Source organism: Equus caballus, chromosome 9, assembly GCF_041296265.1.
Source record: "Equus caballus isolate H_3958 breed thoroughbred chromosome 9, TB-T2T, whole genome shotgun sequence".
Lineage (NCBI taxonomy): Eukaryota > Metazoa > Chordata > Mammalia > Perissodactyla > Equidae > Equus > Equus caballus.
In genome coordinates this window covers 78,596,790-78,622,527 of record NC_091692.1, presented here as the reverse complement: position 1 = coordinate 78,622,527, position 25,738 = coordinate 78,596,790, and the positions used below count along the sequence as shown (strand labels likewise).

Sequence of the window (25,738 nt, the reverse complement as noted above, 5' to 3'; positions counted from 1 at the left end):
CGCTGTTTTATTCCAAGGATGATGAAGATTTTTCTATGTTTTCTTCTAGAAGTTTTATTTTAAATCTAGGATTATGATTCATATCAAGTTAATATTTGCACATGGTGTGAGGTCATGGTTGAGGTTCATTTATTTTTCCGTATGGATGGATACCCACTTGCTCAAGCTCCATTTCTTGAAAAGACCTTTCTTTCCTCAATGGAATGTTTAGTGTGTGGGTATAACTCTGAGCTTTTATTCTCTTCCATTGATCTATATACTTATTCCAATATCAAATTGTCTTGATTACTATACCTTTTTTGGTAAATCCTGAAATAAAGTAATGTCCTCCAACTTTGTTCGTTTTTTCAAAATTATTTGGTTATTTTATGTCCTTTTGATCAGTGATCCATTCACATTTTTTGTTTATGCTCTTGCTTTCGCTTTTGGTCAGGTTAATTGACATATAATTTATGTATGCTACATTTCAAACAGCATTACAAATTTTATCCATCTCCTTGAAACTCTGAACACATCCACTTAAAGAAATATTATAAATGGTATCAGGTTTACAAGTTATCTTCAAACTCATTTTAATCTATAATATTATTAAGTATAGTAGAAAACTGGGGTCTTGGAAGAAAGGAATAAAAACAAAAGAGATGAATAAGCCAACACTTGCCGAGCTTCTACGATTAGACATGCCGTGTGGTTCAGCAAATACAAATTCCCATTCTGGCTCTGTAACTTCTGAGCTAAGTGACCCCAGATCTAACACAACACTTAATCCTGCTGGGCTTCAAGTTCTTATCTGTAAGATGGGAAATCTCTGCCTCAGATAGTTGTTAGGAGATAGCAAGCTCATAAATGCTTAGTGTAATGCCTGGCTCGTAGTTAGCATTCAACAAATGTTAGCTATTATTATCATCCTTACATGAACCCTGTGACGTCAGCACTACTTTCTCCACTTTTAGAAGAGGAAATGGAGCCTTTGAGTTTTTCTTTCCAATGATTATTACTCCGTTCCCAGGTACATGTTTTCAAATCATCTGATTTAACCCTTTGTCCTTTAAAACCAACTAGTCCCATCCGCCTTACAAATGCTTATTAGTCTGACTGAATGACTGTACACTAAAAATAGCCTGTTAGTCTAGCATTTTAGAAGACAATGTTTGCTGACTAATGGAGTCTTTAAATATTGGCTCCCTCCAAATATCTTCGGATAGTGAAAAGTTCAGGCAAAAAGGGGCCATTTCAAATCAACGGCTCATGAAACCCTAAAAACACTCTCTGAAAACATTAGCTTTGACTTTAAGGTATAGAAAGCCTTTTATTGGATAGGCAAAACAAGCATATGCATTAAGCAAATTTCTTTAAATGGAAGAAATTATAAAGAAAAAGACGCTAGGGGCCAGCCCAGTGGTGCAGTGGTTAAGTTCACACCCTCCACTTTGGTGGCCTGGGGTTCGCAGGTTCAGATCCTGGGTGTGGAGCCAGCACTACTCATCAAGGCACGCAGTGGTAGCAACCCACATAAAATAGAGGAAGATTGGCACAGATGTTAGCTTAGCAGACAATCTTCCTCAAGCAAAAAGAAGAAGATTGGCAACAGATGTTAGCACAGGGCCAATCTTCCTTACAAAAAAAGAAAAAGATGCTAGATTTGACTGTATAAAAACTAAAAATTTCAGGGGCTGGCCTGGTGGTGCACCAGTTAAGTTCCCATGTTCCGCTTTGGCTGCCTGGGGTTCACCGGTTCGGATCCCAGATGCACTGCTTGTCAAGCCATGCTGTGGTGGGCATCCCACATATAAAGTAGAGGAAGATGGGCATGGTTGTGCGCTCAGGGCCAGTCTTCCTCAGCAAAAAGAGGAGGATTGGCAGCAGATGTTAGCTCAGGGCTAATCTTCCCCAAAAAAGAAACTAAAAGTTTCAGAACACACCATAAACAAAATAACAAAGGGCTAATATCCTTAATATATAAGAACCCTTACAAACCAGTAGGAAAAAGTAAAACTATCCAAAATAAAAATGGACAAAGAGTAGACAACATATTAAAAAAAAATGTTCACCCTTATTATTTTCAGTTACTAGAAAAGGAAAGAGAGACTCTGCTGGGGGGTGTGTAAACTGATATCTCAGAAAGGCAATTTGGAAATACCACCAAAAAGATTAAGACCCACAAATTTCACTCCTAAAAAGTTATACTAAGGAAATAATCATTGATGTACTAGGAAGATTCATTAAAGGTTTTTTTTATAATAGGGAAAAAACTGAACCTATATGTCTAACAATGGGGATTGTTAAACAAATTGTGATTCATTTGTATTAAGCAGTTATAAGTAATGATATATGATATAAAATTCATGACACATTGTTAAATGAAAAGTAGGCTATAAATTAATACACATGTATAAACACACATATATACACATATGACCTCAATTTTGAAAATACTTGAAAACTAATTACATATATATTTAAAAAATATTAATAGTGGTGGCAATGTTGGAATTTTTTTCACTTTTCTTGAATTTTCTGTATTTTCCAGATTTTCTACCATGGGAAAAGATATTTTTTTCTGGGAGTCTGTATGTTATCTTCACTATGCTTTATTCTCACAATTCTGCCCTTTCTTCATTTTTGATCCCAAATAAACATTAATAGCTCCAACAGTGGTGGATCTAGGGCAGCGGTAAGGGAAGATGGCTACCTGTGTGAATTTTTTTTGCCAATATTTTCTAAGTCAGGAGCTGTCCAATGAATTATGCTGTTGGAACACATGAGAAAAGTATTGGCAATGTCTTACTCAGGACTCAGTGAAAATAAAGAGATTTACCATGAAGTAAAGAAATGTATTTTCTATTTATTGGAATAATTAAATAACCAAGAGTAAAATTTTAAACACATATATAAAAATATTAACTTTAAAAATTAAAATATAATGAAATAATAAAATAAGTATACAATTAAAAATACCATAACTGAGAATCCTCAAAACTACGTATATAAATATAGGATATATATGAAATTCTTTAGAGACATAATATCTATTCTTTGATTAAAATTGATACTTTTTTATAATTAAGGAAGTAGTGATTAAAAGCTCCGCCCAATTCATAATCGTCCAAAGAGAATCATTCTGTGTTATTTCTTGCTTGTCTTTTCTAATTCCCATTCAATTACCTAAGGGGAGAAAAAATATGATTATGGTACATTTCTATTGAAAACACAAGTGATAAAAAATACTGTTAAAACTTCAACAGAGTGTGGTAGAAAATTTAAAATAAAAAATACATGTCAAAATCTTAAAACATATTTTACCTTAAAAAAGGCATTTTATTTTTTAACTGAAGAGCCTGTTTTGCTGGACTTTCACTGCAGAGTACAATAATTATTCTCACTGCACAAAAAGAAGATTGTTTTCTACTTTCTCACCTTTATTTGAAAATGTATTCAATGGGTCGCTACAAAAAAATTAAACCAAACTTTGAAAACCACTGATCAAAATGGACTAATTTTTCTAGCTCTTTGGGTTATTTATTTTTTAATTTTTCTTTCGTAAAATAATTTTAGAAACTCTTGTTAACAGAGCAAACTATTAAACATCACTAAATACTCTGCTTGCATAAGTCTAATATGAAGTATTTTAAAGAGTGTTCCTACTACATATTTAACAGCATCTTACCTACCCTGAAATAGAATAGCAATGTAATGGAATGCAGTTTCTTGGGGATAATTTATTTACCTGTACAACATTATTGTTTGCTGTTTTCTTCATTTCTTCAAATAGACCCCTTGAAGTTTTAAGATCCTAAACATAAAATACAGCATTTCAAAATCTGTGCATGAAATTACAAAGAACAAGTCATTATTAAACAAACTTGAGATTATCTGAGATCATTCTATAAAAAGTATCAATGTGATTTGGGAAATACCACAAAAACCCAAAGTAACAGATTATAATTTAGCCCCATCCTGAAATATCAAAATACTCTAACCAAAATTCATACGAATATCCATAAATCCATGTCACACTAATCTCATGTTCCCAAGAGCAGTGACAAATCTAAGCCCATCCTTGCCTATGAGTCTCTACTCACGCTTCATGACTCACGAAATGAATGTACAGTCTGCATTTATTTTTCAGATAAACTATCTTTTTTCCCCTGTCTTCTTTTTGGCTATTTCACTCCACCACAAAGAGAGAATGACACAGGAAAGGAAACAGAAATTTCTGACTTTTGAAAAATTAATGAATATATCGAATTAGACTACAAAGCAAAAAAAAAAAATAATCTAAATGTATTTTTTTTTAAAAAGCAGTCCTTTGCTGCACCTCCACATTACACTCCATTGAGGCAGCCACTTTCAATGCTTTTAGCTGTTTCTCTTATTTATACCTTCATGTTTCTAGATAATATGCTTATACTGTTACTTTGTGATTTGACAATTTGAGACTGACTCGTGTTATCAGTTATAACCGTTGTGGATTCAGGTCTCTGAATCCTTCCACCTCCTTTTCCTTCTCTCAACAACAGTTGCACTCCATTTTTTGATTAGTAAAGAGTCACTGTTTGTATTATCATATCTAGGTACATATAGTTCAATCCTGAGCTAAGGTTTTATAGCTATGATTTCTCTTTCATCTAATGTTTGGTTTAAGTTTTCCACGTATATAATTCTGGGTCTCCCCTACCTCACAAATGCTGTAAAAGATTGATTAAATGCACAACAAGGTTTTTTCAAAGACTCAGATATACTGGATAAACTCTCACTTCTGTTTTTTTTTGTTTTTTGTTTTTTTGAGGAAGATTAGCCCTGAGCTAACATCTGCCACCAATCCTCCTCTTTTTGCTGAGGAAGACTGGCCCTGAGCTAACATTCCTGCCCATCTTCCTCTACTTTCCATGTGGGACGCCTGCGACAATGTGACAAGCAGTGCGCAGCTCCACACTAGGATCCAAACCGGCAAACCCTGGGCTGCAGAAGCAGAACGTGCGAACTTAACCACTGCGCCACCGGGCTGGCCCCTGTGGGTTTTTTTTTTATTGTATTTTAACCTGGAGATCCTTCTCCCACTGCCTGCGCCAATTTGGTCCAATTGCTCCCCAGGCCTGGTCCTGTTAGGACCTGTCTTCCCCAGTCTAGGTTCGCTTTTGTTTTATTTCTTGATTTCGTCCCTTGTCCTGCTGAACTTCATCTTCTTGCAAATTCTTCAAAAGGGTACATGAATGACAAATTTCTTTAGCCCTTCCATGCCTGAAAGGATCTTGATGGAATCCTCACACCTGATTGAATTCTAGCCTGGGTATAAAGCACTAGGTAAATCCCTTTCCCTCAGAAGCTGAAGATACTTTTCTGCTGTCTTCTAGTGTACACTGTTACTTACCATGGAGAAGTCCACTGCCACTCTGATTCTTGATTCTTTATACGTAAAGCTCCTGGGAAGCTTTTAGGAAACATTCTCTCTATCCCAGGCGGTGTGAAATTCCACAGTGACGTGGCTTGCTATAGAACTGTCCATTCGGCAGGCGGGACAAGCTGTGTGTCCTTCCAGCAGAAGGCTTGTGTCCATCAGTTCTCGAAAATTTTCTGTTAACGTTTCTGACAATTTTCTCTCCTCTAGTCTCCATTTTTCAAACTCCTACTTTCAGCATATTGGATCTTCTGGATTAATCCTCCCATATATTCTTATCATGCATTTAATTTTTGATTGACTTTTATCATATTTCTAATTTCAAGGAGCTTTCATGTTCTACACATTTTTTGGAAACAGCGTTCTGTTCTAGTTTTAAGCATGCAATTATCTTGAGAGAATTCTAGTTTTTATAAGTTTTCTTCAGGCTTCTACTTCTTCAGAGTTCCTTCATTCCCTTATGTTTTGGTGTCTCTTGTGTTAGAAGCTTTTCTCAAAAGTCTGCTAATCGTTGGCTGTCCAGTCACATTTAAAAATCGGATACTAAAAATCTTATTCGAAGCTCTGTCTGTGCACAGGCTGTTCACTGGTGGCATTACAAGGTAGGGTGATAAGGGGGCCAGTTGGCCTTTTCACTGTGGCTTCCAATTCTTTTTTCTCCAGAGACTATTTCCTGCACTGTCAGAGAGGTGGGAGGAAAGAATTATGTGTAATATACTTGTAGTTAACATTGTGGGAGAAGGAGAGACATGCAGAGCAAGTTGAGGGTTCCCCAGTTCACTGTGTAGGTCTTTATTTTCCACCTGGCACCTTGCCCCTGCTTTCCATGACAGCTGGTGTCTCCCAATCCTGAGCACCTCAGAGAGTTTAATTGGTTTGCTTCTCACCGGTATTCCACTAGGCAGGCATTTAGGTTGTAACTTCCATGTGCTTTTGCTTGTTCAACAATGTACATTTCTACATTATTTTTCTTTCCTCTTTTCTTGGTTTTTGTACGTTAATACTGTCTTTCTTGAGAGATTTTAGAAAGGAGGGGAACTGAATGCATGTGGTCATTCTCTAATTTTAACCAGAAACCCACATATAATTGTGATTCAAGTCAGAAACTCTTACGGCTGGAGATAATCTAACATCATCTAAGTTTTAGAAAACTGTCACATGATAGGCTGTTCTGTCCAATGTTTTACAACTAGCTGATAATGGATCCAAAATCAGAAACTGAGTGTTTTGATAGGCAGTCCAGCATCCTTTTCACTCTATACTAAAATTAGTAATTAAACATGTTTTGAAGTTTATTATCAACTTAAGTCAAAAACCTGTTAGAGAAATACTGAAGATACCAGTAAAAATATAGTTTTCTATATATGAGGACTAAAATCAAATGAATAAAATATAAAACATTTTAGCTTCAATTTGTCTCTATTTAAAAAAAATCTGGCAACAAGTTCTAAGCTATCAGTATAAGAATACTCACTAAACATTATTTTGTGTCAAACAGGAGCATTAGCACATGACCTCACTTTTGCCATTCGTAGAGAAGACACTGTACCTTTAGATAGAACTTGGAGATCTCAAAGAGACGCTGGCTGCAGGCGGTGAAACATTCATGAGCCTCAGTAATACTGTGCTTCTTCAGGGTTTCAGTAACTACTTCTTTCAATATCTTGAATAGAACATAACATATGACTAATATTTTTTGGAAAAGGTACAAACATATTATTGCAGCTTTAGAGTTCAATTTTGTGAATTACACAATCATGTAGCAACATTAAAGACAGATAAGCTCATTAAGACAAAACAATTGAGAAGAGATCTGTAACACTTACAGGGTCACATGTGTCACAGGATAGTATCTGTTAGCAAGAAATGACTGGAGTATCTTAAGAGGAATTCAAATCATGAGTTCTGCATTGAAATCTGAATGTACAAGTTACACACAGCAGGGATATATACATATTTCATTTTGTTATGGAAAATTTCAAACAACAAAAATTAGAGAGAAATTTTATAACAAATCCCTATCTTGATATATCTATCAACCAGCTTCAACTAGGATCAATTTGTGGCTAATTTTGGTTCATTTATACCTCTGCCTGCTTTCCTATTATCCTTCTGGTACTGGGTTATTTTAAAGTAAATTACAGATACCACTTCGTTTCATTTATAAAATTTTTAGACACACATTTTATAATACATCAAATAAAGGAATTTCTTCCCATGTAGAACTAAGAGAGATAGGAAATAAGTCTTTACCCGTGTATGTTTCTGTGATCTTGATTCCTTAGTTTGTCTTAATGTTTTTGATTCATGCACCTTTTTTTGACCTGAACTGGCCTTTGTGGTGATTTTTGGAGTTTCACTGCCAAGAACTGGAACAGATGGACAAGTCATAGATATTGATCTCTCTGCCCGCGGCTTTCTGGATGTCACTGCACGATGGTGATGATTAGAAATGCCACTCGTCTGAGAAAGAAGAGAATCTGAACTTTCAGATTTCACAAGTCTATTGTGGGGAAAAATATCCGAAACAGAGAGTAAGTGAATCAACAGTGAGGCCCATTTTCTGTCCTAAATGTTACAACTCTATCCACTGACATATAAACCCAAGAAAAGCAACCAAAATGTCTTGCTACTACTGCCTTAAATAAGCAAATGACACCGTATTATGCAGTCGCTCTCTGAATTCTTCAAACGAGTGACTTAAACACAGAAGGCAATGAGCAACAAACCAGAATTTCAGCTCATCGGCAAAGCAACGAGCAGTGTTACTGTTGCCTGCCCCCTCAATTCACCATGTCTCACGTAAGTCAGCTCTGGCACGCCAGGTGGTGTTCTTTATAGAGTCAATATTCATCTGTTAAATACTTACACTCAAGACAATTTTGATGAAGAAACCTGTACTTATCGCACCTAAGCACCTGCCTGTGCAAACTAAGTAACAGTGTTAAATACCAATAAAACTATAAAGTTGGCTCCTGTTTCAATCCTTCTAAAATGTTTACATTTCCTTTTACAAGATAGGGGCTGATATCCTTCTATTCTGCTAGCCCACAAGCCACAGTGCACTTTCTTTTCTGGAACACATATCTTTTTATCAGTCTCAAGTCAGAAATAAGAAATAATGTTACAAAATACAGTATCCTAAATGTTAACGGATTTTCTTTTTAGCTTTATCAGGTGCAAAAAGTATCGTGAATTTGTAAAGTCCTCATGAAAATAATTTGGCCATTCCATATCAGGGACATAGTATTCTAATATTTTTAATTATTTAGAAAGAGATCTGAAAGTTTCACTTTAACATATTTCATACTTTTTGAAAGGTTTAAATCCCATAAGAATTTAAGGCTTGCTTTAGACGCCAAAGACCTAAATTTGACGAAGGCTCTAAAAATACATAAATTTAATAGAAATTAGAGTGTTTATTTCATAAAGTTCTAATTTCTATTTAAGTATTTGGGCATTTTATTTAGCTAGTAAAAAAAAAGGAATCCAGAAAAGTTTCATATAGCCTATTATTATGTAGGCTTTAAAACTGTATTTTATATGAAACGAGTGGTTTCAAAATGGTGCCTTGCAGAACCCCTCGTTTAAGGGGCCAAGGCAGGTAGAAAGCAGTGAGAGGAGGGAAGGAAGAGCCAACAGAACTGCCGTCCCAAACTCCCGCAGCAGCTCACCTGCTTCATCCACTGGGTAAGATCTCCAGTGTTCCATGGCTTAAAAATTTACAAGCCATTGTGCTAATGGACTGTATATTAGCATATGAAGCAAGAAACAGGGTGTTTTTTCTAAATCATTTCTTTTTACAACTTAAAAGCATAATCAACCGTTCACAATAAAAACAAAATCCTGGTATGAAGGAATTAATCTAAAATCTGTGCAGAAAGCAACTTAAAAACATGAAAGACTAATATGAAAAAAAATTACCCTAGGGACTAAAGCACTTTTTGTCAAGATACTATGTTTATGCGCCTCATATGTCACCTTTTTTTGGGATAAAGGCAATTCAGATCTTTTGATCTCCTTTTCAACCGGGATGCTTCGGTCCGGAGTTCACTTTGTAGAGTTTCTCCATCAGGGACGCTTCCAGGCTCTGACAAAACCGCAGGCGAGGGGAGGGGGCTCAGCACGGTAGGTACTGGAACACTCTCCCTGGTGCAGGTAGTTTGCGTTTCATAACGAATAAGACGAGACTGCAGTTCAGAAAATCCCCCATCTCTTTCTAAGGCTTTTCGGTCATCCAAGCAATATCTAAACAAGAGAAAGATCATTAAAATCAAAGCCTCCACAACAGCAATGGGCTTTCCCCTGCCAATTAGGAAAGAGCAAAACATTTACTTAAAAAGTTCTTACTTAACTTCCTAATAATTGTTGGAAGATTGAGTGAATGACTGACATCCCTCACAAGTTCAGTTTTTTCTAGCTTGCTGGATGACATGGCCAAAGATTAAAAAATTCAAAGTACAATCTGATTCCTCTTTGACTGTTTCTGGGCAACAGATTAAGTTAATCCTCTGCCTTATTTTCAAAATAATATAGTTGCTGTTTTAATACTTTTTAAATCTCTACCAACCTCTGACTCCTCGGCATGGTTGATATGTAACAACATGAAATGCTGATTTCTGTTAGAAAGGTCAAGTTTATTTTCAACACAAAGATTAAAAGGGCATAAGGGTGTCCTAAACTGGCTCACCAAACACAGCTCAGAACATTTTGAATTTTCTCTTTGAAACTCACTTCCCATCTTATTGACTGATTGACAGGCTTTCCTTCAAACACTTCGGCTGGCTCTGTGCATCTGTTTCTAGGTAAATCTGATTTGAGGAGTCAATGAGATGTTAACTCAGTGACTGTTTCTGGACTTAAGGAAACCCCATGTTGTTAAGCACAACAAATGAGCATATCAGGAAAACTACCTATGAGATGTGTGACCTTAAAAAACTCTTCACTTTCTCCCCTTCTACAGCTGCATCAAGGAAACACAAATGGTTTCACATACGTGATGGCAGGACTATAAAAATTAAACCCCTTCTCTGTTATCTGTCCTCTTCACTTGTAAAATTCTAAGATGCTCCCTAAAATCAGACCTTTGGGTCCATAAGCTGTTAGTTCAACTCCCAGGGGCCGTATCATTCCTCTAACATCTGATTGCCTACGGAGGTTTTAAGAGCTTCCTCCTTCCCGGGTGACACGTACACATTTGATTTCTAACAGTACAGACCAGGGAGCCAGACTCCTGGGATTTAAATCTGCTCCATCACTGATCAGCTGTGTGAACTTGTCCCAATAACTTAACTTTATCTAAGCTTCTGTTGCTTCATCTGCAAAATGAGATTTATAGCAGTTGTGTCAAAGAGCTACTGTGAGGATTTCTTGAACGGGTACATATAACCACTTAGAACCAGCGCCTGCAACATGCAAGTAAAATATCATCATGATCCTCATCATCATCACCATCATCATCATCAGTAGGTTTATTTTCTACCACAGTGAATGTTATAGCATGCTGATAATACGTAGCATAGCAAGGATTTAGATCCAGACTGGTGACTTCAGAGCTTGACTTTAACCAGTTTAGATACTATCTCTTACGTAAGGTGTGAGCATCATCTTACTCAGGGAGCAAGCCATGCCTGAACATTAGAATTATCTGAAGAGATTTTATGAAACACTACACCTGGTCTACATGCCCAGAGTTTCTGATTTAATTGGTGTGGGGTGGTACTCAGTCCAGACACTTTTTTGAAAGCTGTCCATGCAATGCTAAAGCATAGCTAGGACTGAAAAGATCTCTGATCTAACCTAACAGTTTAATTTAACAGGGGAGAAAACTGAGTTCCAGAATCAGAATGCTAACTGGTGGCAGAAGAGAGACTCGAACCTTCGTCTCTCAATTCTCTGTCTAATATTCTTTCCCTAGTCTGTTGTTTAATAAAGTACATTTCATTAAAAATTAGCAGCAACTTTAAGGATTACTGATGAGTCCTATTTCTACCCCGGGCAACTGATAGAACCTAGAGTAAAATTCAGAACTATGAATGTTAAGAAAGGTCCTAGGCAAGATGCAATGTAATGCCTGATTAGCCTACAGGAAATTTTTGAGAGAAAAGATGTATATTTTGACTCCAAATGAAGATTTTTTTCTACTCTAAGATTTTGATTCTAAGATGCAGATTTTTTCCTTCTAGTTTTAGCACCTCCTGATCACAGCTGTTCATAATGTCATCCCTTCAACTGAATTATGTGCACTGTGCATGTTGGCTTTAACTGCCATTTAAAATGTCTTCAAAATGATTATACTATGATTTGGAATTGAAACCAGAAGTTACTTTACAAATAAAGGAACAGAAACAGAGCAGCAGGGTGTACATTTGACGTTAGTGAAGTAAATATTCATTGTTGGATGAACGACTACAGGGCCATATTTTCTTGCAAAACGATAATCAAATGCTTTATGCATCCAAAGAAAAGAAATATCTATAAGAAGATGAAGCTATTTCTGTTTTGTAAATACAAAATAGGCAAGATATTGCCTATCACACACCAAGTAACGCCAATGAAGGCAGGAGAAACTGCCAAATCTCTTGGAATAGATGAAAGAAATCTCAAAGTAACAAGAGGCTGGTGTGACTGACCAATTTGCACAGTTTGACAGCAGAATTCAATTTGTTGTTAAAGAAACAGTGCATCTTGCGATCAATGGTAGCTTATACTCCAGGATATGATAGATAAGTGAAAAAACAACCAACCTGGTGAAATATATTTCACTTTGCCTTAAGAAACATTGATTTGCACTTGAGTAGTTTATCTATTTTTTCCAAATATTCCTTATGGCAGAGTAGAGGAATTGCTCATGGATTCTAAAGGCTTCCAGCAACACAGGAAGAGGGAACTCTCCTTGCAGTTTCATATTTACCTTAAAACTTCACTTGAATTTTGTTTCTACTCCACAATCTATGTTTAACATAAAGAGGCGCCCACACTATGCATCCAAATCTTCTTGAAAAAAGCATGCTTCTGGGTTCACCGTGCGCACCTCCTACAACTTCCTTAGCTCAGTCTCAATGCCCCCAGGTTAACGAGCATAAATTCACAGCAAAGAAAACTGAGTCACCGCCACATCTGTTTACCTGTTTACGGGGGTAGGTAGGTAGTACAGGAGAAGAGAACTATTTCTTTATAATGAATCAGAATCTCGTAACAGCGTATGGGTATAAAACAATAAATTAAGTTCTGTGTAGATTTAGGCCCAGCAAGAAATAGTTCTCAAATAACTCAATTTAATGTTTTGATAAATGATCATGAAGAACATATCCTTTACAAATTCTATAAATTTATATGTAACACTAAAATTGGTCTAAAGTAAACTGAAAGCAACAGAACAAAAAAGTATGGAGATGAGACTCAGAATGACCAAAACAACATCATTTTGGGAAAAATAATAAAAAATATGGTTCTATGATAGATACTTCAGTCATGAGTTAAAAGGAATTATAGCTTATTTCATTCAAATCAGTGCTTCAATGAGTTTGCAGGGCTGACGAGGAGAAAAACACATGTTTCATGGGGTCAATATTTTGGCCATGTAGCAAAGAAAATGTTAATATTAGTACATTTTCTCAGTAGAATACACTATCGTTGATCATAATAATATAAATACTGTCTACTGGTTTCACTTTTCAGATTTAAGTTATATGCAAAATACCTTAAAATGCCATTATTCTAACTGATGAGGAGGGCCCTAAAACTCTTATCAAACAAAATGAGGGTGATATTGCTTTATAGCTGGTGGAATAAGAAATAGAAGGTAGATATATGATTTGAAAACATGCAAATAAACAGTAGGAAACTCAAAGAGTGAAGAAGAGGAACCAAGTTCTCATATTTCATAGAGGAGATTCAATAATATTTTATACAGATTTATTAATACATATTAATAGAAGGATATCCTTTAGAACAAGAGGGGTGACCACCAGAGAAATTAAAATCACACAAATAAAACACTTTTTTCTAAAAACCACAATTGGAGGGAGGAAATAGTAAGAAAACGAATTGTTGGTTTTTATTATAACCTTTTCTGTAATGTTTAATTTCTAGGGTTTTTTTTTGTTTTTTTTTTTGTTTTTTTGAGGAAGATTAGCTCTGAGCTAACTACTGCCAGTCCTCCTCTTTTTGCTGAGGAAGACTGGCCCTGAGCGAACATCCATGCCCATCCTCCTCTACTTGATACGTGTGACGCCTACTACAGCATGGCGTGCCAAGCGGTGCCACGTCTGCACTCAGGATCCGAACCGGCGAACCCCGGGCCACCGAGAAGCAGAACATGCGCACTTAACCACTGTGCCACCGGGCCAGCCCCTAGCTCTTTAATAAAATCAAAAAGAGGGGAGAAAACAGAAAAATACATCCCATTAATCAAATTTTTATATACTAGAAAAAAAAGCTCCCACTTAAATTTGATTAAGGAAAATTTAGTACAAATGAAAAATAAAATTTGTGATCATTGCACAAAAGGGTATATAGCTAAAAATACGAATAGTTTAAATAAAAGGTTTAGCTAAATTCAAAGCTATTTGGGAAACATATCTAACTTTTTGATGGTAAAGGCAACACAATAATCCTCTCAAAAGGAATTCTTTCCTCAAATATCAGAAATAAAAAGCTTGAACAAGTGGCATTTATCTTTTTATGATTCAGTAGTTATCTCTGAGTTGCCTGTTGTTAACAAAATAATTTAAAATTCTTTTCTGAACCACTTAGATTTAAATTACCATTTCATACAGGACTTTTTTCAGAATTGACTCCTTATTGGATGCTGTCGTTCCTATCTGCTCATTTTAAAGTCCTCAAATTCTTATTTCAACTGTTTCTTCCCCACTCAGACAGACAGAAATTGTTATATCAGTATGTTGTTCCTTGTTATCGCTGAGTAGTATTGCTTTGTATACACAGACCAGCTTATTCATTGTTCTCCTATTGATGTACACACCTAGGTTGTTTCCAGTTTGGGGCTGTTTATGAATAAAACTGCTCTGTACGTTCTCGTACAAGTCTTTTTGTGATTAGGTTTTCATTTCTCCTTGGCCAATACCTAGTACTGGAATTGCTGAGCCATAGGGTCTGAGTATGTTTAGTTTTATAAGAACCTGCTAGATCTTTTTCTGAAGTAGATATATGATTTTATACTCCCACTAGCAAGGCACAAGAGTTCTGACTGTTCCATATACTTGCTAATATTTATTAGTCTTTAATTTTAGCCATTCTGGTAGCAGCACAGAATTTTATTTTATGGATGTACTATAATTTATTTAACCAAGACCCTAAAGTTGACATTATTTCCCTGTTTTTTATTTTAAATAACACTGTGAAAAATACCCCTGCATAATAACTCTCACTGTACATCACTCATTTTTTCATTAAGCTAAATTAATCAGATGTTATAAACATTTGCAAGTTTTTCCATTCTATATTTCTTGCTAACATTATTTCTAATATTTATGGTTTTATTTGCTAGTTTGAATGCTAGTCTCTCCTTGTGTTTAAAATTGGAAATGGCTGGTTTAGAGAAAACTATGCTTTTTGTAGATATTTTATCACTGACCACTTTACAAATTCTCCTACTACTTCTAATAGTCTTTCAGGTCTCTTTTCTGCAAAACAAACAAACAAAAATTTCTTTGGTCTCATTTTCAATACATATAGTTCTTTCAAACTCTTTAGTATTCCTTATTTTAATTCATTGGCTAGAACATAAGAACAATGGTTTAAAAGAAAAGTGATTTTCTTGCACCTGACTTTAATGGAGTTTAATTTTGATGCTTGAAAATAAAATAACTGAATATTTTACCTCTAGTGTCAAACTTTACATAAATATTCTTTAAATGAAATAAATTTTATTTAAACATAGCAAGGAACCTAAGCATTCCTACAATGACTTGTTGGGTGTCCTTCCGTATTTTCTCAAGTGTACTACCAGCCACCCAATGTGCCTAAGCTAAAGAAATTCTTCTCTCCTCTTTCTCATCCCCAACATCTAATTGGTTTCTCAAGCTCTTTAGATAGCTGTTAAGTTTGTATTCTCCTTCCTATTTTCACCATCTTCAAAATATTTCAGTCCTTCAACATCTCTTCCTTGAAACATTTCCACTCAATTTATCAAAAGACAATGAGATGTTTTGAATGGTGCAAAGCCAAGCATATAATTTCATGCTTAAAGAATAAAAGATTTTACTGCCTCAAAAATAAAGATCAATCTCCCTGCCATGTCAACAACGATCTTCACGACTTCATGATTTGGTTTCATTATAGTACAATCTACTTATTGGTCTTATTCAAAAGCAAAAATGCTATTTCCCGTTCTTAGAATCTGTACCTCTGTACCTCGTTCCTCCTCCAGATATTCCCTTTTTCGCCAAGGAAACTCCTATTCATTCTTTCAGACTTAGTTCAGATGTCCTCCTTGAAGTTCTCTCAAATTGTTCCTAGAGTTTATTTGCTCCTTTCACTGAGCAGCATTATCTGCATTCCAACACTATTTATTCTCTGCTAAAATCAGGTGTTTCTTTCTTTCTCCTCTATTAGAGTAAAGTTGAACCTTGGTGGTATTCGTAGGGGATTGGTCCCAGGACCCCTGCAGATACTAAAACCGGAGGATGCTCAAGTCCCTTATATGAAACAGCATAGTATTTGCATATAACCCGCATACATCCTCCCCTAAAGGTTAAATCCTCTCTGGATTACTCACAATACTTAGTACAATGTAAATAATTATTACATTGTATTGTTTAGGGAATAATGACAAGAAAAAAAAGTCTGTACATATGCAGTACAGACACAACCACCACAAGCCTGTCCATCCACAGTTGGTTGAATCCACGGATGTGGAACCTGTGGATATGGAGGACTGACTGTATAAGCATGCTCCTTAAGGGCAGAAAGAGTTGTCTCACAGTCTTTTGTATCTTTAGCCTGAGTGAAAAACTGTCAGTAAAGTATTTTTAAAGTATGTGTACAATAAAGATTCAGTTTACAAGCCAATCAAAGTAGAATGTGTCTGTTGTTCACTGATAAAGTTATTCCTTAAAGATTAAGGAAAATCAAGTACTTTCCCCTTTTGATTTATGGAAAATCAATATAAAATAATGTTTTGCTTTAAGAATGGGAAATGTTTTCCCAAAGGAATCATGGATGTCCTAAAAATGTACTGTAAAGTATATCATCCATAGCATTTCATTTCTTGTGTTCCTAAAAATGGTAGACGTGCATGTGACCTTAGAACCTGCCGATACCTTTAAGCAAGAGAATTCTTTGAAATTTTATTTAAACCAGTCAATTAAAATTCTGTAAAAATGTACACATAATTAATATGTTACAAATAGGAACACATTTCATCAAATAGTTTCTGAGCAATTACAATGTAATTAGTGACCAGGGAATATTAATGTGACCAGTAGTATAAATACATATAACGTAGGGACCAAAATAATTTTGATTAAAATATCTAGAAATTAATAATAGGAGGTTTAAATGCTGTAAAACTGATTAATCATCAAAAAACTTTTTTGTCCCAATAGAACATAAATTGTTTGTTTATATGCTGCTTTGTTTTTTGAGGGTTTTTTGACAAACTTTCTCTTTGGCTCAGGATCTCAATTTACATCATTTTATTATATAGTCACTCTTCACATTTACATAAGATAAGCTATGTCAACAACATGCAGAAGAATATAGTGTAAACAGAAAACTTACTCAATTCCATGATAATGACATACTGAGGCTTTTTCAAAAGGTAACACCCGAAGTTTCCGAGGACTGAGTTCTGGTGTTAGAACAAAAGTCTTTTCCCTGAAAAGAAAAAGGTTTTCCTTTGTATTTAAAGTTTATTTAGTGACAAAGAGAAAGTTCAAGAAAGTGTCTAAAGAAAGAAACCTGACTTCCTCCTTGCTAACTGAATCCTAATGGGATAAAAATTAAGTTACACCAGAAAGTGTAAGGAAGAAATCAAGCAGGGTCAGGCCTGTGGGTTTCATCACTTACATTTCCTGTGCCTCAAGTTTCTGAAGTTATGATGCTACTTATTTCACAAAACTATTCTAGGAATGGATAAATCAAGAACAGAATATTATTTGTAATGGAAATTCAAGAAGCAGCATTATTCTTGAAGGATTTTTCTTTTCTTGCTTTAGTGAACTAATGTTTATGCACTTAGTTAAATTCTTTTTTGTGGGGGAATAATTCAAGTCAACTCAAATCTTTGGTAATGAGAGAAGTATTTACTCCCTACTATAACACATGGGGGACCCAGATCTTTCTTTACCCAGGAATGTGGTCACCTTGACACCGATGTTAGAGTGAGCAACCTTTTGAATATTAGAGGGTCTAGAGACTGACTGCAGACTTCGGTTCTCCTGAGGCAGGTTTTCAAGCAGCAGGTATGTCAGAACTAATCATACAGTGAGCTTACATAAAATATTCATGTTCAGCTCCTTCCACACCCAGACCTGCAAGGCTATGGCGAAATTTCAGGAAGAAGAAGGTCACGGCCATTAGATTAAGCTCTCCTGGTTATTTTAATAGGCATCCTCCTCTGCCTGAGTCAGGAGGCTCTGTCCTAATGTACTGGATCATGTTCCTGAAGCTCAGAATAGGTCAGATGGGACAGGGAGCATTACGCAACAGTAGTCTCTCATAGTTAACAGGCAGAATGAAATACCAGAGGCTTGAATTCAGAAGACTTGGAAAACATACAGAGAAAGGCAAGCAGATAGTAAAGTACCAAGAATAAATTTCCTATCACATTTTTCCCCTATGGCATTAGTAATGAAATTTGCCACTGAAATTATCTAGGGTACTATGATCAGCATTTGAAATTATGACATTAAAATATAAGATATGCTAAATAGTGAGTCCTAGAAAACAGAATTTATATTCTAATGCATCCACTTAAAGTGTTCCACAAAAAGTAACACTAATAAATTGCAATAACCCCAGTATAGTGATGACTGACTATTAAAGTGTGTAATTTTGTAATATAGAACTCTTCAGGCACGTAGCACTTCATTTCTTTCCTTTACCATCTTGTCTTCCATTTCTTATTTCAATCCCTCTCAGCAACCTTATCTATTTTTGTTTAATTTACATACACATTGTTCTTTCTAAAAGAAACATTTTAATAAATATGTGTTTTGTCAATGTTTCATATTTCTTTGGTAGATACATAAGTGTCACCCCTGCGCTGTGTTTAATTTAATTTAGCCTTTCAGATGGCCCCTTGCATAGGTAGATATTTAATAAGAGTCCACAGGTTCTTGATTCATTGCCATGAAAGTTCATCCTTTAACTTTAATGTTAATAGAAGATATATTTGATAACGATGCAGTTCTTTACTAACTTCAAGGAATTATATCAAACTTTCCCAAATATAACATCTATAAAATACAGAAAGAACTAAATATGTCTCCCCTACAACACTGCATCTAGAAAGATGTTCTGGTCAAATGGAGTAAAACCTACATAATTCAGTTTCGGCAAATTCATCTGACTCTGCCAGTTCATGCTGGGAAGGATAATAATCCAAAACTAAACAGATGAAAACGTGCACATACGTCTTCACTTTCTTCACTTTCTTGATCCCCACAAAAAAGGGTATCAATCTCCCAAAGCTAAGAGAAAAGGAAAATTATCCCCAAATTACAGTTTTTAATGTCATTAAGATCATTAAGCTATTAAGACCCAGAGTTATTAAGATCCTCAAGTTTTCAAAGGTGCTCCCTATCTCTCTCTCTAGGGAACTTGAACATGAAGGCAAAATGCTCTATCATAATTTTGGAGATTTAACTACCCTCAAATAAATCCTTTCCAAAATTGACCTTTAAAATCAATATTTGCCAAAACAAGCTCTGTAAAAGTGATCCAAATGATCTACAGTTTTTAATGTCCTCTGGAAGGTTTTCAAAAGAATAGATTAACAATGAAAAAGATTGGGGTAGTGGGTTATTATTCAAATCTCACAAGTATTTGATGTTACAATTTTACCTGTCAGTCAGTCAACTTCAGCAACACCCAGAATTGATTAACTAGTTAACTCAATGGAAGTTGTCTTGCAAGTCAAATTAGTTGCAAATTACTTGTGTAGACATGGAGTTCGCACTTGGTAATGTCACAGTTTCAAAAGCACTTTGATTTCACTTTCCCATTCTCTGCAGGTGAAAGGCTGAGCTTTTTGCTACTACTAGGCATGACTGACAATGTCACGACAAGTAGTGACAAAATCTAAACTGGACAGTAACACAGAAAACAGTATTTAAAAAAAAAGTTTGCAAGTCAGATTACAATTTTTTCTTAAAAAGTCTTGACCTTTGTATACAAGGTAGAAGCTATGGACTTCTCTAGGGAATATGCTAAGGCTGCTTTTATTATTCCTGTTTTCCTTAGATTCACTACCACAAAACAGTAGGACATTTGGCAAGGTAAAATGTGAGGACTAACGCCAACTGATAAACATTGGGATTAAAGTTGTGAATTTTGCATAAGTGGCATAGAGCACCAATTAACTGGGGAAACGAGATGCAATGTGTTTTAAACATAATTTCTAGGGGCCGGCCCAGTGGTGCAGTGGTTAAATTTGCACATTCTGCTTCGGAGCTCCAGGGTTTGCTGGTTTGGATCCCAGGTGTGGACATGGTACTGCTTGTCAAGCCATGCTATGGTAGGCGTCCCAAGTATATAGACTGGAGGAAGATGGGCACAGATGTTAGCTCAGGGCCAGTCTTCCTCAGCAAAAAAAAATGAGGGAGATTGGCGGCAGATGTTAGCTCATGGCTAATCTTCCTCAAAAAAAAAAAGAAAACCAAAAACAAACAAAACAATGATTTTTAAAAAAATTAATTGGAAATTATAAGTGGATATAACATACCCCTTTTGAATCTGTAAAGGTTGAAGATCTCCAATTGGTAATCCATCTGAGGTAAAGAATTTCAGCAATTCTTTAGCATCCAACAATGTGATCGAATCCCGTGGACCCTCTTTGTGGCCCAGCAACTGTTCAGACGAATGAGGTAATGAACCAGTTCTGGGAAAATAATGTTATGTAGATTTATTAAAAGTGGATTCAAATTTAGCATACTGGAAAAGCTGATATGAGCAGAAACCAGAAAAATACACACAAAAAATTGAAATACACATTTAGGACAGAAAATAAAGTAAAATCTTTGCCAATCATTTAGTATAAAAGCATATTTTTAAAAATCTGTAAGTCACAGTGAAACTTGCAGTTATCACGTGAACGGTACTACTTAACTAAAATAAACCAATTACATTCTTTATAAATGATGGCATGATTATTTAGTAATGTGAAGTTACCAATTCTATAAAATTTAAATCTAAACTCTCTGGTATGTTCTGAAACCCCACAATACTGTAAATTTTGAGGGCAGAGATTGAACGTTCCAATTTTCTATGAACTTGAAAGATTACTTGAAGCACAACCATGAAATGAGACAGTAATCAGAAATACCCCCCAAGTCTCTTCTAGGCATGCTTATGACATTATGAATAAGCACTGAATCATTATTATACCTGAAATATATGCAGGACTTTATACTTTTCAAACTACCTTATATACAATATATTCTTAATCCTTACAAATTTCCTTGAAAAGGACAGAATAGGTCTTATCTCAAAATGACATTAACATATGAAAGTAAGTACTTTGTAAAGTGAAAATTGGCATACCAAGCCTAAAAAACAATCATTATTCCTATTTTTCAGATAGAGATACTAACACACAATAGTTTGCAATACAGACCCAGGGCGACGTGCTGTTTAAAACGACAGAGTCATAACTAGCCTGACTCTGAATTAGATACTATTTCTACTCTATATCATTCTATAAACTCAAAAAGCTTGCCAAAAGTTTTAAAAACTAGAAAAAGGAAAAGAGTTTCAGAGAATGCTAAAGCTTTCACTGAGCACTGAGTCACGGATCATGCCATTGCTCTTTCATCCAAGTATAAATGAAATCTTTCAATAGCTGCATAGAAAATTAAATCCCTGACTTTATATTAATTCAACTATTTCCTGATTATTTTACTACTCAAATCAGGCAGTTTTACTGAAAATTACGATTAAAATGTTGACATTATGGTTTTAGACTTATTTTATTTCTATACATTAAGGATCAATAACATACTGACAGTGCCCCTTTCCCCTTCCTGTTCCCTTTATTTTTAAGTTGAAGTTATAAATCTAATAAAAAAAGGCAAACAAGAAAATACTCAAATATTTTCTTTGAACTTTATACTTCAGGAGGGCAGGAACTACACGATGAGTTTAATTTAATTTCTATACAGCTGTTCTCTAATGGTGACTCACAAAGCTTTCTTAATATTACTCAGTCATTTTACAGGCTGGATGCAATGGGGAAATGTATCATTTGCATCTTTACAGAACCCTGGACACAGGATATCAAAGCAACTTAAAAGCCCAGCTAGTGATAAATTATACTACCAAGATACGTCTTAGGTCAAAAACTAAAATAACACCACTTTATTTTTTTCAGTGTTTTCAATCTTACAGAGTGTTTTCTCATGGATTATCTCATTAAATTTTCACAACTTTGAAGTAGAACTGGGATTGTTATCCCCATCTTAAAGATGAGGCAACAAAGTCACACAACGAGTGACTGGGTTTTTCTCAAACCAAATTCTATGACTCCTGAATTTCATTACGCAACGGTCTTTTATTCTCCAGTGAAATCTGTTTTAACACAAAACAATTTCTGAAAATATGCAACATAACTTTTGTCCGCAACCAACAATTTGATAGTATCTCCCTATATCTTAAAGTGTCCACAAGTATTTATGGAGCATTTACTCTGTAAATATCAATGTGAGGCACTGAAAACAGTTCACTGATGATAATTTATAGACTCATAATCACTGCTCATAATTTGGTGTATATGTGTAACTTGAAGTAAGAGAAAGCAGTTGAGAAGAGTAAAAGGAGATAAATATATCAACTTAGAATGAGGTAGAAAAGGTATAATAAAATAAGTTTCAGGAAAGAAGTAATAACATAGTCCTTGGGTGTTTAAAGAAGGAAGGTAAAATTGAGCTGTAGCATTTACACAAGGCTTAAGGGAAAGGTGCTATTTGATCTAGACTTAAATGACAAACAAGCTTCTTGTTCCAGATGGTGAATTAAAGATACATATTAACCTTCCTACTCAAACTGAAATCACAATGTTGAAGCACTGGACACTAAATTCATAACAGGTTTGAGAAAAGGAAGAAGGAAAATGGTGGATCAAAGAATTCAATGAATTTCAAAAAGGGATAAGCTAACGCAAGTGCCTCAATGAGAACTAGGGAGAAACCTACAAAGGAGGTAGAATCCATCTTCTTTGCACCCTAAAAAGCCCCAGGGAGACTCTACACAGAGTCTGGAGAGTGGCAATGGGCAGAAATCAGAATTAAGAACACTACCAGAACAGCTGTTCAAGCACCACCCTCCCACACCCCACTAACCCTCCGGCTTTTATCTCCAGGTTAAAAACAGAATCTGCTCTCTGAAGACCCAAAACTATGTGCCTGTCTCAGTGTCAGTGGTGATGCCCCCAGAAGAAAGCCTCCTTATTTCAGTGTTGGGTGAAGGCTGCCTGCCTTCTGATACTCCCAGATGCCCTAAAGTGCAGCCAGTCAGGCAGGCTCTACCTGTATCTCCCCGCTCCCAACATTAATTCGGGCGAGAGCAGGTGGGGAACAGGACTACACATATAGAGAGAAAACATTCTGACTACCTGTATAAAGAAGCCTAGTACTAAACTCTTAGCTATGAACAATCAAGGGCCACTGGATGCTGGAGAAAAACTACACATACGAGAAAAACATCAGAGGAACAAATAAAACAGACTCAAAAGATAATGAGATCACTCAAAGAACAGACAAAAACAGTTAAAAGAAAATTCCATTTAACACCCTTATCGTATCGTCTCAATTCTTATTAACATAAGAAGAACAGGTTGCTTTGAAATAATAGGGTAGACAACAGAAAAAGAATTATTAGTAATTTAAAATATGACTACCAAAAAATTAAACAGAAAAAATGAGAGCAAATGTCAAGGAAATATCCCAGAACAGAAAAGATGAAAAGATGGATTATTGAGAGAAAAATAAAATTTGAATGAAAAATCAATCCAGGATGTTTAACATTAGTTAAAACAGATATTTCAGAGAGAAGAAAGAAAAAAAGAAACTGGAAGGAAGAATATTGTCGAGAAACAATAGTAGAATATTTCCCAGAGCCGAAAAAAAGATAAGTCTTGAGACCAAAACATCTCACACCATGATGACCTCATGTAATTTCAGAACATCAAGGAAAACAGAAAGTTCTAAAAGTTCCAGAGACAGAATAAAATATCTATTAAGGAACAAAAATAGTGGCAACAGGCTTCTTATTAAGATTAAGATCCAAGAAAATACAGACCCAAGCAAGAAATGTGATCAAAAGAAATACCAGGATAACAGTTGTGCAGGTAGAAAGGGTCAGTCCAAATTAGAGTAGGAAGTCAAGACAGGTGCAAGAAAAATGACTTCAAGAAGAAAAATAATTGTCTAGTGCAAATAACATAAGGTTCAGAGGTAGAGGGACAAAAAGTAAAGAGAAATAGGGGTGTTAATTTCCTCATCTTTCACAACAGGAAGTTAAAGGATATCGTCTAAAATTGATGGGCAATCAGGCTACTTGTTAGCCTGCATAGACTGGGTGCCTTGATCCTCAACAGGCAGGCGAGTGTGTCCAGCTCTGTGGAGCAGGTCCTGTGTGAGGACCAGGTGAACTGTGGGGCACATTGGTGGAGAGGTGGGGGTCCTCTGCAGTGGGGTAACTGCGTACATTCCAGGCGATCAGGAAGTGTGCATGGACCAGGGCTGTGTTAACAGTGTGTGTGGACCTGTGGGGGGGTGGGGCTTATCAGCGGCAGAAAACCTGTGCTTCACAATCACCCACAAAGAGGACTGACTACCTTCTAAAGCTTGAAACAATTGGGTGCTCCGGTGCCTAGAGCCAGCGTCACTCAGCAGCAATCCTAAGAGAGCTGACAACAGCCTTGCAGGCCTGAGGCCTACAGCAACTTTATAAGCCCCTGAGCCTAGCAACCAGCTACACTGGCTACATACTCAATTAACAGGAAAACTGAAACAGAAGCGTGCTATCAGACCTTGTAGCCAATAGTGCTGGGGCTCCCCAGACCCAATTTATAAATAGCCAGCCAGTAAGGAAAAGACTAGACTCCCTGGATACCTGCAGGAAGAGCAACTGTGCCACAGCAGAAGGACACAAGTAGCCCACAAAAGGGGTCACTCCTGGATCATTTGGACTGGTGATGAGAGGGAAGCACACTGCTGAGCCTCAAAAGGCATCTCTTACATAAGGCCACTTCTCCAAGATCAGGAGACATAGCTGACTGACATAATACATAGATCTAAGCACAGAGGACAAGGCATAATGAGGAGACAAAGGAATACATTCCAAGTAAGGGAACAGGACAAAACCACAGAAGGAGAACTAAATGAAACAGAAATAAGCAACCTACCTGACAAAGAGTTCAAACAAAACCTCTTAAGGATGCTCACTGATATTGGGAGAAGACTAGATGAACACAGTGAGAATGTCAACAAAGAATTGGAAAATATAAAAAAGAACGAATCAGAAATGAAGAATACAATATTGGAAATGAAAAATTCACTAGAGGGACTCAATAGCCGAGTAGACAATACAGAAGAACAGATCAGTGAGCTACAAGAAAGACTAGAGGAAATCACCCAAGCTGAACAGATAAAAGAAAAAAGAAGTAGACAGAATGAGAACAGTCTAAGGGAACTCTGACACAATATCAAGGACACTAGCATTTGTATTATAGGTGTTCCAGAAAGAGAAGAGAAAGACAAAGGGGCAGAGAATCTATTTGAAGAAATAATAGCTGAAAATTTTCCTAACCTAAGGAAGGAAACAGACATCAACATACAGGACGCACAGAGAGCACTAAACAAGATGAACCCAAAAAGGCCCATACCAAGACACACTGCAATTAAAATGTCCAAAATTAAAGATAGAGAATCCTAAAAGTGGCAAGAGAAAGGCAATAAGTGACATGCAAAGGTAAGCCCATGAGGCTATCGGTGGACTTCTCAGCCGAAACTCTACAGGCTAGAAGAGGGTGGCATGAAATATTTAAAGTACTGAAAAGAGAAAACCTCCATCCAAGAATACGCTATCCAGCAAAGTTATCATTCAGAATGAAAGGAGAGATAAAGAGTTTCCCAGAGAAGAAAAATAAAATAAAAT

General features: G+C 36.0%; 1 protein-coding gene across 5 annotated transcripts in view; it reads right to left on the bottom strand.

The window, feature by feature from the left end:
- Nucleotides 1-2,825: 2,825 nt before the first annotated feature.
- The window catches only part of MTBP (MDM2 binding protein), an 81,679-nt gene continuing 58,766 nt past the window's right edge, over nucleotides 2,826-25,738 (bottom strand). For 2 of the 5 annotated variants that reach the window (XM_070221776.1, XM_001497225.6), the window contains 7 exons: nucleotides 20,310-20,465; nucleotides 17,144-17,239; nucleotides 9,380-9,646; nucleotides 7,652-7,901; nucleotides 6,948-7,061; nucleotides 3,728-3,793; nucleotides 2,826-3,165 (listed from right to left, as the gene is read on the bottom strand). In XM_070221776.1, coding sequence (XP_070077877.1) covers nucleotides 3,127-3,165; nucleotides 3,728-3,793; nucleotides 6,948-7,061; nucleotides 7,652-7,901; nucleotides 9,380-9,646; nucleotides 17,144-17,239; nucleotides 20,310-20,465 — 988 coding nt within the window. In that variant the 3' untranslated portion in view covers nucleotides 2,826-3,126. Of the gene's footprint in view, nucleotides 3,166-3,727; nucleotides 3,822-5,938; nucleotides 6,077-6,947; nucleotides 7,062-7,651; nucleotides 7,902-9,379; nucleotides 9,647-17,143; nucleotides 17,240-20,309; nucleotides 20,466-25,738 lie in introns of those variants that run through there. The other 3 variants (XR_011421378.1, XM_070221778.1, XM_070221777.1) reach the window with 3 other exon arrangements.